This window comes from Cydia pomonella, chromosome 26 (genome assembly GCF_033807575.1).
Source record: "Cydia pomonella isolate Wapato2018A chromosome 26, ilCydPomo1, whole genome shotgun sequence".
Lineage (NCBI taxonomy): Eukaryota > Metazoa > Arthropoda > Insecta > Lepidoptera > Tortricidae > Cydia > Cydia pomonella.
The window spans coordinates 4,419,691-4,435,562 of record NC_084728.1 but is presented as its reverse complement, the minus strand read 5'-3'; the positions used below and the strand labels follow the sequence as shown (position 1 = coordinate 4,435,562).

The following is a 15,872-nucleotide window of genomic DNA, read 5'->3' as shown; positions in this document are numbered from 1 at the left end:
CAAGTATTTGTTGAACGTGAGGAAAATTAGGTGTTGAATGACATACAGGGTAAAGATGCGCAAAACACTTCAATGAGTTGAAAATATTGATTCATATCTTTCGCTCGCGGAGATATTCATCACTCATTGCGCTCAGTGGATCTGTAGACTATTTGTTCACGAGTGATTAGAGAGAGATGTCAATCAATCAGATAAACACAGCCATAAGTGCGACCAAGATGGCGAATCACGCGATACGATCCCGCCATGTTTTCCCGACACCCTCCGATTTCTCCCAAACTGCTCCGAATTCGCACCGGTTTACTAATTTGGCTGGGCCGGTTCATTCGAATCATGAGTGGGATAGAGCGAGCAAGTAACACTGAGATAGATGAGTTACTGAGCGAGTTAAATCTTCAGTGAGTTCAATCAAAAGATATAGTTCATGTAAATCACTCACTCGTTAACAACACATGTCTAATACAGGGTGACTCATCGCGCAGTAATTAAGACAAAGCCTGTTTTTTTTTCGACTAAATTCTACAGCGAACTATGTCTTGCCTGATTGGTAGTGACCCTGCCTACGAAGCAGGAGGTTCCGGGTTCCAATCTCGGTAAGGGCATTTATTTGTGTTTCTATCACGAATTTTGTTACAGTGTTATGGATGTTATCCATGTATTTATATACAAGTATATTTATACATATAATATATAGGTAGGTGTTTATTTATAAGTATGTCAGGATCGTAGCAAGTGGAAATCCGTGGTCTCTGCCTACCCCTCCGGGAAATAGGCGTGAGTATATGTATGTATGTATGTATATTTATATTCGCCTGGTACCTATAGTACTTTTACTATGAAGGCAACCCCAAAATGTCGAAAAGAATCTGCTGTTACATAGAAAACATTCGACTTATGATTCACATAAATGTATGATTAGATTAGATTATTTTATTTCATGAAATAAATTTCAATACCTAAGCCAAACTTATAAGTATTCGTATCACGATCGTCGTAAACTAGAAATTTACGTGTACGAATTCCATAAAACCATAAAATAATATAATATTCTATCTCCTAAAAAGGATCGTCAGGAGAAAATTTACAAGAAATATAAATATAACTTTTTCCAAAAAAAAAAAAATATATGTCAGTATAATTAATTTTATTTTATTTATTTATTTTATTTATTTATTTTATTTATTTAGGCAACAAACAGTCTTGTACAAAAAATAATGTAAACATAAGTAATGTGTTAATAGACCTTGAGTGCCCTACCTTAATAATAATAAGTAGCTAGTCTAGGAGCAGTAAGCGGAAAACAAAATTATCAGTTAGTTATTTTAAGTAAAAGTGAAATCCGTAAATTCCTTAACGGAGTACATGGGATTATTCAATATATATATGGGGTTTCTGAGACATCACATATTTTTTTGCATATTCAGGATTGGCCCCATAGTTTTTGGTCCATATGACCTACATACATATAGTGTTGTTAAGAGATATAGTCACCAATTCCAACTACTGGCATCTATTCGATTCGCTCCAAAGCAATATAGCAGCTGCTACTTTTCACAACAGAACCCAGAGCAAGCCTATGATCAGGCTTTTCGACATATTATGTTTATACCAAAGAAAGCAGGATGTATATGTGTATATGTGGGCGAGAGAAACTCGGAGTAATTATGCTCTACATGCGTAGCGTTTGACGCTATTAGTCCACTCAGGTATAAATAATCTTAAGCGAAGCGAAGAGCTCTAATGATAGGATCTTTTTGAATCAGGTGGTTGCTGTGGTTTTCGTAATCAGTGGTCTTTTAATTAATTGGGTATTTTCTGTAGGAAATGTTTAATGAAAATGTAAGAAATCTTAGAGAAATGTTCTCATAGTTACAGGTACGGGGGAAGTACCTACTTACTACTACTCATGGTAAAAAATATAATTGAATTACTAAAAATTGCAGTAAAATCAGAATAAAATAATAATGTATCGTTATAATATCTAAAACTCATGATTTATAAACATGGTCATATTATAAATATTAATACAAACAGGATATTTAGTTAATATTTACTGAAATTGAAGATTTTGTCAAAATTAGAGCAAAACCAAACCATCGGTTTCAGTCTAGCAAATAATCCGGTTTCGGTCGGACCCTACTTCCTACCTATATCCCACTGAATCTACTACCGTCATTAAAATGCCATACTGAAGTAAAATATTTTTTAATAACTTAAATTGATCCAGCGCGTCCCAGCGCGCAAAAGGTTTTTTGCAGAAATCGCGAAACGTCTGGTTGGTGATCGAAGAGCTGGCGGCTTTCTCGCACAACGTATCAGTATTGCGATACAACGAGGATATGCCTCTAGCATCTTTGGTATAATACCTCCAGAGCCTATTTTAGATTTAAGCTGATTATTAATTTAATTTAGTATTTGTATTGTAATTACCTCTGTATTTATCTACCATGAATATAAATTGTTAGTAACTTAAATTCTGGATTTGAATAATGTAATGACAACCATATAACAGATTGACGGTTAAATAATATTTGAAACGGAACTTCAGGCGATGCAATGTTTGTGAATAAATAAGTCATGATGTAAAATATAAATACCTATAATTTTTCATTTTAAAACATTACTTATTAATTGTAAAAGTACCGCGTTTTATAATTTATGGTTTTGTATCACATTCGGAATTCCATCCTGTATTATAACATGGGTCACGAGGCTAGACCGGTCATCAATAGTATCCAATATTATTTTATTTTACCTGGCCACACCATGTTGCACAATATCCGCTAAGGAGGTGAGGGAATCCTCCACCTCCTTTCCAAGTTTGGAGGGCAGTTCTTCCATGGACCTGCCGGTGGAACCGGCTTCAGCGTCTGCCGCCGCTGTAACAAAAAATCTCTGGTTAGAGAAATATACAACTCAAATCCACCTTATTGCATAACCTCAAAATGATTTACTAAAGAACGCACGTAATACATGAAACCAGAGGTGAAAAATAGGCGACATCATCACATGTTTTTTCCGTTAATTATTTTTTTTTCTGTTTCTTTCTCTTCTTCCTCGCGTTTCCTGGATTTTTTGCCACGGCTCATGGGAGCCTGGGGTCCGCTTGATAACTAATCCCCAGAAATGGCATACATATCTGACGTTCCAACCCAGAGAAACTAGGCCTTATTGGGATTAGTCTGGTTTCCTCACGATGTTTTCCTTCACTGAAAAGCGACTGGTAAATACGAGTATTGAATGATATTTCGCCCATAAGTTCCGAAAAACTCATTGGTACGAGCCGGGGTTTGAACCCGCGACCTCCGGATTGAAAGTCGCACGCCCTTACCGCTAGGCCACCGGCGCTTCCCTGTTTATTTTTCATAAAAAGTAATTAATAGTGTTGTAATACGGAGTTTATATTAATCTTGCATCCCATCATTGCAATATTTTCAATTTAGTTTCTTAACAACATACCCGAAATAAGTATGTACTACATTTCGAACAATAAAATCGGCCAAGAGCATGTCGGGCCAGGCTCCGAGTATTTTTTTTATATACTACGTCGGTGGCAAACATGCATACGGCCTGCCTGATGTTAAGACTGCTTAAGCCGTAGCCTATGTATGCAACTCCAGAGAAGTTACATGCCCTGCAGAGGAGTTGCCGACCCTAACCCCACCCCCCTCGTTGAGCTCTGGAGTATGGTTCCGTAGTTACCATTCTGTCAGATTAGGCTAACGGGGGGGGGGGGGGGGGGGGTATTAGTAAGTATCATGTACATTACAAGCATAAGGGAGTACCTTCGTAGCGCTTTGTACGTATTTTTACTAAGAAGACTTTTTCAATAACTCAAAAATGGCTGGACCGATCATGTTTCTTATAGTTTTCCTTTAAAGTATTTGCTAAGCTTTTGTTACGCGTTTGTTCCATATTTTTTGGACCCATGGTTCAAGAGTTAGAGATCCTACCTTCGTTTTAAAAGACCTCTCGAACGATACCCCACACTATTCAATTAAAGCGAAAAAAAAACATTTTGTATTTTTACTAATCCATTTCAGAGAAGCGCATCTATCTGATTTGGAGGTTATTAATTTCACAAACTGCCTCTCATATTAATGCATAAAACGTATCCGTCATTCCGTCCGTCGTGGGTAAAATGCTTAATAAAATGTAACCACTTAGCCTATCTGTCGATCAGCCTACGAACTAGCTTTAAGATGCAGTAAGTTCAGAGATCGGAGTTCTTGAAAAGTCGTACATTGAACTTTATAACTACGTATGATACCGGCACAGAGAACTAGTATTTTGCGCCACGAGTTGTTGTTTTAACAAAAAACCATAGAAGCGGAGCGTGAATCTCGCGACCTAAATGGGTAAACGCCATGAATTTCACGGCGCTTACGTCGTTTTGGTCGCGTGGTATAGATTGCGATTGCGACAATTTTATTATTTGGTATGGTTTCTCTATAGTAATATAGTATTTTATGCAACAGTTGTATAAGAAGGGTCAAAAAAGGCGAGTGGCGTGAGTTACAATGTGAGCCGGAGCCGAAGGCGTAGGCGAACATTGTAAAGGAATACGCCACGAGAATTTTTTGACCTACTTATACAACGTTGCATACAATATTTTTCCTACGAGTCAACAAAAATAAATCTTAATTTAGGTAAACAAATTACAGCAAAAGTATATAGCCAAGACGCGCGAGCATACATTGTTACGCGGCCGGCCCGCCCCGGGCCGCGGCCGGCCGGTCGGCGACACCTTCTCGTAACTCATGAGGCCCTGGTACTTGCTACTTGCTAAATTAAGTTTTTGGACAGTTTTTTCTCAATTTTGGCCACCGTAGCCTACGGAGACTAACAAGCAACGCTAAGCGGTCTTCGTACTCTATGGGTGTTGCTATATTACGGGTGTCACATGCGTGTTTCTGACTTATGAAGTAATTATTTTTACTATGCAACCAAATGAATATTTAGTTTAAAACTGTATTCGTTTTGGTTTTGTTAGGTTGGTAGCCATTAATCGCAGTAACATTATAGCTTATAAAAGCACAAGAGCTTTTATGAGGAATAGACAATATAGACTTTTCTTGAAATCTTTTATGTATGTTCTTATATTCGTGTTAATGAATGCATAAATGACAGATAACAGTAGAGGAGTAGGAAAATAACATAATGAATTCGTAGCGCGTTTTTTAGATCCCAATATGGCTGCCAAAAATGTAATTAGCAATCTTTAGGTTTTTCTCTTCTCTTCTGAAAGACTATCGATTCGAATCCTGAGTACTTGACTTTCGTTCGATAGAAAAAAAAATCACGAACATAGGTCTAAAATGTCGGTAATATCGTGTTTAAGGGAATTTATCGATTACTTTTTTTATTTAAGACATATAAATAATTAAAATTAAAAAACATGATATCCTCGCTCTCGGGCGCGTACAGCCAGTCATCCATCTCTTTCACGCTCAGTGAGAGTAAGAGAAGATCACGAACTTACTGCGCCTGAATAACATTAGCCATTCAATAGAAACCTAATACCAGGCTCCCATACTAACAATATAGTGAAAGTGAAAACTCATTCCCACGGACATACTTTCAATAGTTTCAATTATTCCATATTGCTAATGTTTCGTATTATTCGTATATCGATTTTTAATATGGGAACGCATGGTTTAGGAGTTTTTGTGTGTTTTCTAGTTTATTGTGTTACTTTGTAGTATTTCGTTTTTATTCTATTGTTATTGGCAGAACCCGTTCGACCGAAATTGGACTCACGTATGTCCTTATACTACTCTAAAAGAGAGGTATGGGCATTGTGAATGTCATCTCGCTTTGTCATTCCAGATCTAGAGCAGAGCCCAACTGGGGAAGTACCTCCACCTTACAGAAAACCTCATAGTGTTGTGTTCCTGCCGGTAGGTAAGGTTGCCAGAGCTCAACGAGGGTGCGGAATGTTACGCGCAACGCGCATGTAACTCTTCTGGAGTTGCAGGCGTACATAGGCTACGGATACTTCTTACCACCAGGCGGGCCGTATGCTTGTTTCATACCTACATAGTATAAAAAAAAGGAAATACGAGATTATGATATGATTTTGCTTACGCTGTTATGTTGAGAGCAAAAAAAAAATGTTTGATTTCAAGTTTTTTATATGTTGTTGGTATTGTATAATTTTACGTAAATTTGCAGGTCAATAATATATTGCCATGTTATATAAGTCCTTACCTTAAGAAAAGAAGGTAATTTGGGAACGAAATGAGAAAGAAATTATGTGCGTCTGGCCGTTTTGATTTTTGCGTTTATTGATGCCGATTTTGTATGCTAGGTTTCTGTTTACGGCGCATTTTTTGGCCGATTTTAGCGCTGTTTGAAGTATTATTATTATTGGAGTTTGTGGGCCTTTGAGTGCCACGTTGACCAGGCAGTAATCTATTATGACAGCCCTTTAAAGTTCATTACTATTGCCCGTTGAATCCAGGAAATTCCAGGGCCGTAATGTTCTGTATCTCATAGGGTTGCAATACGTGCCGCCCTAAGTGGGTACTTCTTTTTGTCATTAGTGGTCCACAGGAATAGAGAATGTGCATTGCAGTCTCCTCTGTGTCCTGGCAGAACCTGCATGTCGCATCTTGTTTCTTTCCTGTTTGAAGTAACCTAGTTCTAGCAAAATATACAGATAGCAGACAAAAAATATTCATCTACGGCCAAAAACCCGGAGTGGAAAATATCGAGGTTTGTATGACAAAATGTTTCCTCTTAAGTGGGTGCCAATTTTGATGCGATTTGTATGAAAACAGGATTTTTTACAGGATCACTAATCCATATATGTAATAATAATAATAATAAAATTCTTTATTGCACACTACATAAAAAACAGATACAGAAATTGATTACATATACACATTGGTAGGTATTACTTTGAACAAACACATGTTGATGTAGCACACAAGGTATTAGATACGCCCACGGTTGCGACCTCCTAAAGAAAGTAATTAATTTTCTCTTAAGACCGATCTTCCCTAAAACCAATGATAAGTTAGCTTTCCAAAAATGCAAATTTCACCGAATTTTTACATCTCGGTCACGAGGTCTACCATAAGTCAAGTTTTGACCAAAACGAAACCAGTTTTGTGGGTGAAAGTGCAATATGACCATTTTGATTGATTTCGCGTTTAAATTACACTTTTGAATAGAAAAACAGATAATATTTCGAATTTTTAGAAATTGGGTCCAAATTCTTTTTGCTGTCTTGTTTCTGACCACTCTCTCACGCTTGTATCTGTCTTCTATAAAAAATAACCGGCCAAGAGCATGTCGGGCCACGCTCAGTGTAGGGTTCCGTAGTTACTCTCCCGTCACAATAAGCTAAACTGGAGCTTAAAGTGTAGTAAATGGTACCTTTCACCCGAGTTAAACAAATAGGCAAATTTGCATAATCAGTACCTAATTAAAGTCTTTTTACTATGAAGGGAAAACTTTTTGCGATAACTCAAAAACAGCTAAACTGATCATGTCCGCTATAGTTTTCATTTAATGTCTTTCTTAAGCTCTACTTCCACGATTTTTTTCATATTTTTTGGACCTATGGTTCAAAAGTTAGAGGGGGGGGGGACACATTTTTTTTTCTTTCGGAGCGATTATCTCCGAATATATTCACTTTATCAAAAAATGTTTCTTGAAAACCCCTATTAGTTTTGAAAGACCTTTCCAACGATACCCCACACTCTAGGGTTGAAGCGAAAAAAAAAATTCACCCCCACTTTACGTGTAGGGGAGGTACCCAAAAAAAAATTAAATTTTTAGATTTTATTGTACGACTTTGTCGGCTTTATTGATTTATATATCCATGCCAAATTTCAGCTTTCTAGCACTAACGACCACGGAGCAAAGCCTCGGACAGACAGACAGACAGACAGACAGACAGACAGACAGACAGACAGACAGACAGACAGACAGACGGACATGGCGAAACTATAAGGGTTCCGTTTTATGCCATTTGGCTACGGAACCCTAAAAAGAGTCTGGTCTGGCGTAGTGAGTAGTGACCCTGCCTATGAAGCCGATGGTCCTGGTTTCGAATCCCGGTAAGGGAATTTATTTGTGTGATGATCATAGATATTTGTTCTAGAGTCATGAATGTATTCTGTGTATAAATAAATAAATAAATATTATAGGACATTGTTACACTAATTGACTAAGTCCCACAGTAAGCTCAATAAGGCTTGTGTTGAGGGTACTTAGACAACGGTATATATAATATATAAATATTTATAATTACATACAAAACATCCATGACTCGAGAACAAATATCTGTACTCTTCAATAAAAATCGACTTTGATATGTATGCAAAATTTCAGCTTAATCGGGAACCGGGAAGTGGGACAAATTTAACTTTCAAGATTTGACCCACACAAACATACAACTAACAGGGTAAGTTAAAAAAAAATCTTGCAAAAAATAAAATACCCGTGCGATGTGCCCTGGAAATCCGGAATCAGATTATCTTTTGTTTCCCCATTAATCTAATTCCTATTAATTTAAAGGTTACTAGCGCCTGAGAATTAAAGATTATTTTTATTCCAATTTTCAATGTTATCGATATATCGATCGTGAGATTTATTTCGATCATGTCAACTATGATATTTATCTAAAATCGGAATCCGTTGACGTTTGAATTAAGAACAATGGATATTTTGCCACTTTTTTAGCATTTGGGGATTAGAAAATTTGCCGCGGTCTGGGTCAATTAACTTGGGAATTTCCGGTTAAAAATAGCATTTCCGTGTGATGTGATGCTACATTAAATATATCTTTCACTCCATAATGAGGAGCTTCAACGGGAGCACGCGTTGGCGGACGGAAACATCCTCATTATGGAGTGAAACATGTTGAGCAATCTTTGACTTAAAAAGACCCGTGTAAAGTGACCCGTTTAAAAATATTTATGTCTATGTCTCACGAAAGTTTTCTTATTTTCTATTATATTTATTGTGGCTAGTTTCGTTTTAGTGTTCTTATAAAACACGCTACACTCACTCTGTTTTTAATTAAGTATTTGAAATGTTAGCGAGAAATGTATAGCCTTAAAATATGTTCAATTTACAAACATCCAGCATATAATGTATAATATCTGGGCGACCGAGCTTTCTCGTTTTCTCAGAGATCAGACCCAGCTAGCTCGATTTTTTGCACCCGAAAAACCCCATATAGCATATTTTATCGAAATCGTTAGAGCCGTTTCCGAGATCCCGATCGAGAGACCCGAGATATAAAAAAAAAATTATTATAGGACATTATTACACAAATTGACTAAGTCCCACAGTAAACTCAATAAGGCTTGTGTTGAGGGTACTTAGACAACGATATATATAATATATAAATATTTATAAATACTTAAATACCCATACATAGAAAATACCCATGACTTAGGAACAAATATCCATGCTCATCACTAGTCATCACACGAATAAATGCCCTTACCAGGATTTAAACCCGGGACCATCGGCTTCATAGGCAGGGTCACTACCCACGAGGCCAGACCGGTCGTCAAAACCGGTCGTAGATATATATATATACTAGAATTGCTCGTTTAAAGGTATAAGTTTAATGCATATGCAAAAATGTAACCGTAACGATAAAGTTTCATTAAATATTCGCTCGTTAATATTACTTTTTGTTGTAGTTAATGTGAGAAACGAAAAATTATGAGTTTAAAATCTATTGTATCCGTTATGCTTGTTGACTTGGACATTAGCGTGTTTATCGTTATGTTTATGTATTTTATGCACGCTCTGTTTACTGATTAATTTACTGTTTCAATGCACACTTAATGCACGTATCTGGGTCCCCAACATTTTAAAATACGTAAGTAGTAGTATATAATAAATAAATAATATAGGACAATTTTACACAGATCGATCTAGTGCCACAATAATCAAACAGGGGTCTTTAACAGGTGCACGCTGTTTAAAATTTTTGGAATACCTTTGTGAAATATTTTAAATTTTTCTATTTTTATTTTAAAATGGGTATTTATAGTCACGGTTAATTGTACGAAGGAAATACCGGTATCCGACCCCTTTCAAATACTTTCTGATAAAGCTGAGACGCTTTTCATATACCTTTCACCTGTTGCTATCTCTATTGCACGCGTATAATTATATATATTTTTTTAATCTGGCTCTTACTCCCTGCCAATTTGCACAATGGCGAATTCACCGCCAATATCAGTGTTGAGTTTCACACGTGAGGAGAATGTTCGGTGTATAATTATATTGCTGTCAAGTTTGCACAGTGACATTGACAATCGGCATCATGAGCGGGACAGCAATATAAATACGCGGGTGCAATAAAGGTAGCAACAGGACCAAAATCGCAAAAATCGAAGTTCGTCAATTGCGGGCATTTTTCTCTGTCACTCTAATTACGTCTTAGTGAGAGTAAAAAATAATGATCCCCGCAGTTAGGGAATTTCAGTTTTCGCGGTAGGCGTGTCAATACTGCCAATGTACGAAAATCTATATGGAAAGCGTCTGCTTTATCTCTTTTCATATTTGTCTAAATGACAGTACGCGACATTTACGTAAAAAGATTGTCATTTCGTTTATGGCCTGGGAACCACTTTCGTTTCTTATTGCCATTTAACATGTCATGGTGACATTGCCAATGCGGCTTCGTGTGGTGATGTTAGTAATTGAGAGAAATTTGACATGATAATTGTACGTGTAAGACAGTATATTACTAGCCATGTATTTTTTTAAGTTTAAAAAAAAATATTTTTATGTGTTTAACTATATAAATAAAAACGGCGGCTCATTGTTGCGTTGCGCACCGTAAAAGAACATATTTTAACTTATTAGTTCAAGAATGTCATAAACGCTTCTTTCTGCATTGTTTATAAATAAAAGATACAAGTGTATAATTATATAAACTGTTGATGAAATCATGGTTGCCTTGAAAAGTGAGAGATTACGAAATAATTAGATTAATCATATAAAATGATGTGCTATAAATAGTATAATAAAAGTTAATTATGTCTATGTAATCTTTTGTCGAGGTTTTCTGAATGGCCTACACTATGGAATTCTCTAAAGAACTAGAAAAAGATAATGATCACATCTCATATTGCCACTCCTTCAGATACATACACTTTAGATTTCTTAGACCACTGCGCACATAATTGTTGATTTTCCAGAAAATTTCTCCGACCCCTGCCCTAGGACATATTACGTCCTATGTTTGTCGACCTCTGTCCTAGGACAGGAGTCGGCAAACTTTTCTGAAAAAGAGCCAAACGCAGCAATAATGTGTAGCTCGAAAAGCCACTAATGTTGTTTTCAGTGGCCTAAGTAAGACCTCTCAATTATTAAATTTTCGTGTGGCTTAAAGAGCTACAATTGTACCATCCAAGAGCCGCGTATCCCTCTACTAGGATACAGTTAGTTTGTTAACATAAGGACTGTAAGCTTGTTTGTCACCAAATAGTACAGTCAAAAGATTTAATTTGTAACCCATTTCGTACTTTGTCACAGTGACACACAACATGAAAGTGACTATAGGCCTCATGCTATTGTCACTGTGAAAGGTACGAAATGGGTCACCAATTCAATCTTTTGACTGTACAAGAATTACTTACCCATGGGTAACATGCCTAACCAAATCTTCAAGCCCTCAAATAATTTTAGGTAAGTATAATATTATCCTCTATTATCTTATGTTATCTTATAACAGACCCGTTAGGGCGATATTAATTAGAGGTCGGTGGCATACGGGTTTGATTCGTTGACAGCTATCTCGTTAATGGTACGTTCTCGTTTGGCTCGCAGTGGCTATATTATAAACAGTAAGACTGTTTCCGTTTTACTATGATTATTCGGGAGATAAACGCATATTTTTTTTAATGGGTGCACTACATTTTTTATCATTACTTATTATTCTTGTTATAATGGTTATAGGATATATTTACACTTCATCTAATATACACTGCAATAATTATTACACACACTAAAACATATTTGTTCTAAATAGTGACATTATATAATTACATTAAAAGGACTGACATAAAAGTTCTATCTATAAATCTTACCTAACTCAGGTTAGATAAAAACTGTGACCCTACACAAACGCATATCTAGCAAAAAGTGTGTTAGGTTAGGTTAGAACTGCGACCCCGCATAAAAAAATAATGTTTGTTGATTATATTTATAAAACACAACGAAATATAAAAATATTATATAACAACAGCCATTATAAAATATGTATTTATACGAGTTAAAAAATATATTAAAAAAGAAGTTATATCAATTACGATTTAGATTAAATCATAATATAACAAAATCAACGTATAATAATAATTACATCATAAAAAGTAATGATATATGAAATTGCATCATGGCAAGTGTATGATAGTTTTATTATAATTATATTAAACTTTACACACGCTTTTTAAATATTATTAGAAGGATATATAAACGCGGATATTACGATTTAATCATACGCTAATGAACTGTACTCACTGCACTAAGCCTAGCTAAATTAATTATTATAAAAAATGATATCATTAGAGTAGGTACCTACGTTTTAAAAAATCAAACTAAAACTTATACAAAATGTTTACAATGATGACTTAGGCCCGTAAATTAAGTACTTCACTTAATTAAATACATCGTTAACGTACGCATTGTGCGTACTGGATTATGTGAGAGTTATCTCGTTAGTATGCTCTCGTTTGGATCACGGTGCTCATAATATTTAGCAGTACGATCAAATTAACTCATTCCATGATATGCTCGTAGCGCCACATCGTATTATACAATATAGTCTTCCCGTTATATAACGAACATATTTTTTTGTCAGTTTCTATTAAAGTTACACGCATGACTGTTGGCGTATGCTATAAATGCACGTGTGTATGAATTAAGTATAATAAACACCATATAAAACCATTCATGAAATTGGGTTTTCATGGTTTTAATGGTTGACGACCGGTCTGGCCTAGTCGGTAGTGACCCTGCCTATGAAGCCGATGGTCCTGGCTTCGAATCCCGGTAAGGGCATGTATTTGTGTGATGAGCACAGGTAATTGTTCCTGAGTCATGGGTGTTTTCTATGTATTTAAGTATTTGTATATTATATATATCGTTGTTTTAGTACCCACAAAACAAGCCTTCTTGAGCTTACCGTGGGGCTTAGTCAATTTGTGTAACAATGTTCCTATAATATATATATATATTTTTTTTCTAATTTTCGTAATACAGTAGAATCAATTAACTGAGGACTGATTACAGCTCCTTAACTATGCTTAAATACGTATTTTTTTTTGGAATTCACCCCTACATCGGGTAAGATGACATTGTTAGTATGTCTGATCTAGGTTCTATGATTTTCTTTGCATATCTACATTGTAAAACTAGCCACGTACTGTTTTGAATATGTCAACTGTGCCCCCTATATCGGGTAGGATGACAGCTATACCGCATGCGGTCGCGCCATTACGCTGCGGTGGGGTTCAATTCCAGCGCGCACGCTTCCGTCAAGAAAGCGGTATACGCATATTTATGCGCTCTTTTTAATTAATATCACTTTAATGTGGAAAAGGTTTGTTGCCCCTGTCTTTTAAGTATCAGGCCGATGTACTTTTTGAAATATTTTTTATTGATGAAGGTTGGTACCCACTGGTTTTTGCAAACTTTGTGATACAGAATAAAAATGTTCAGATTATGAGCATGCGAAAAGATTTAAAATTTATATATGCGTAACCCAATTCTTTTTTTTTTTTTTTTGATAATTATAATAAAATTACACTTTATCACGATATATCATATAGGTATAACGGAATAACCATTATTATTATTATTTTTTAGATTTTTTTTTACAATTAGGTAGGTATTTAATAGTTATTGTAACATCCTTACCTTGCCAATTCCTCCTTTGTTTATCAACCTCTTCATCCCAAGAGTCCAAAATTTTTCCCGCCTTAAGCTTCGCACAATTCCAAGCATCATCTTCCCCTAAACAGTCCAAAATAGACATAAAACTAGGTGCTAGATTCTTCCCCAAACCCATAACAAAATCATAGGATCTTTCAAGTAAACTTGCACTTTCGACCCTACAAAAAACTACGAACAGAATTAAAATTAAACTTTTCGCAGCCATCTTGGACCGCGCGCGGTGCTTTCTCGGTCCTTCTCAAGGTTAAACTAAGCGAGCCGCAGAGTTGCATGCCATTTTATATGAACCTACTTTCTTCCTCTATAAAGAACCTAACATGTCTACGCATGCGTACGTTCCATTGCGCGCTTTGTTGTAATTTTTTTTTTTTCTTAATGGCGTCGATGGACAAGGTTTTGAGTTTTACCGGTTTTGTAAATTTTGTATATATTTACGACTTTTTCTTTTTAGTGTTTCGTGCTATAATTGGGAAATCACTTATGGTGCCTTTATTGGGAAATGTAGAAAGTTGTATTAGCATAGTTATACCCACATTTTGTCGCCGAATGATTAAATTAGGTATTCTGTTGGCGTTTCGCCTCTATTGTCGCGAAGTAATATTGCGTCAGGTTAAATGTTGAATAAAATGTGCAATACGCCAGAATAACTTCTTGTTTAACGAGAGTCTCAATATCGGATATGTATATAAGATATTTCTTTACCACTAATAAGATAGACAAATAAAAATAATGCGTTGCTTTATCTGAAACGAAAATAAACGACATTAAATGTCTATTCGTCTATCAGCATGTAAACTTAATCACTGATATTACTATTTGATAAATTATTTTAAATAAACGTTTTCTTTCGTACATTTCACATTTTTTATGACATATGTGACATTATCGACAGCCACGCATCCATAGAGTAGGCGGCGGTCAAATAGGAAAAATAATAAAGTATAATTAATACTTTTTACATCTCCCCCCCTAAGGATAGAAAATTTTTCCAATAAAATTTTCGCAGGATCGTGAACTCTCCTCCGTTTCTTCTCCTTCTTCATCTATAATAGGGACTGGAATAAGTTTCGTTATATGGAATAAGTTCGACTCTGCTTTTTTATGACCGACATCTATTCTGTATATAGAGTCTGAAATTTTCTCAGTAATTTTATAGGGTCCAATTTTCAGCTCATCTAATTTCCTTCTGTTTAGCTTGTTTCCATTTTCCACATACACCAAGTCTCCAACATTAAATTTATGATACCTTCGATTTTTGTCAAATATTTTCTTATTGTAGTTGTGCGATTTTAAAGTATTTTCGAGTGCTATCTCTTTATCTATATTCCAATCACTTTGCAGTTCTTGCTTAAGTTCTTTTGGCAAAATTCTATCATCTGTACCATTCATAAGGTAAGATGGGGAAAAACCAGTGACTGAATGTTTTGTTTCATTGTATTTTTTTAGACATTCTTGTGCTATTGTGGCCCAAGCTCGTTTTTCTCCTCTTTCGTTTATTCTGCATCTTATCTTGTTTACTAATGTTTGATTTAATCTTTCATTTAATCCATTCGAGAAAGCTGTATTTACTGCTGTAAAAACTATGTTTATACCCTTGTTCTGCAAGAAAATCTTAAATTCTTTTGAATTAATTCCAGGGTATTGATCAGTAAGTATCATACCAATGTTGTTTGTTTCTGTTACATTTTTGAGTAGTTTAATAAAATCATCTGCGCTTTGGGTTTTGGATGTTAGTATATACGCATATCTGGTGAAGTGGTCTACCAACAAATGCAGATATTTTTTTGTTGATCTCGAACCTCCAAATCCTCCAATCGTGTCTATTGACATAATTTCAAAAGGTTTTGTAGCCGGACCCAAATGAGACATAAGTCCAAATTTGTCTCGTCCTCTTGATTTATTTTTAATACAAATTTCACATGTAGCGCAAACATTTT

General features: G+C 35.6%; 1 protein-coding gene across 1 annotated transcript in view; it reads right to left on the bottom strand.

The window, feature by feature from the left end:
• The window catches only part of LOC133532010 (uncharacterized), a 50,604-nt gene extending 36,349 nt beyond the window's left edge, over window positions 1-14,255 (bottom strand). The window contains 2 exon segments of the mRNA XM_061870489.1: window positions 2,756-2,879; window positions 13,900-14,255. Of these exon segments, the coding sequence (XP_061726473.1) occupies window positions 2,756-2,879; window positions 13,900-14,140 (365 nt within the window). The 5' untranslated portion in view covers window positions 14,141-14,255.
• Between the last annotated feature and the right edge of the window lie 1,617 nt (window positions 14,256-15,872).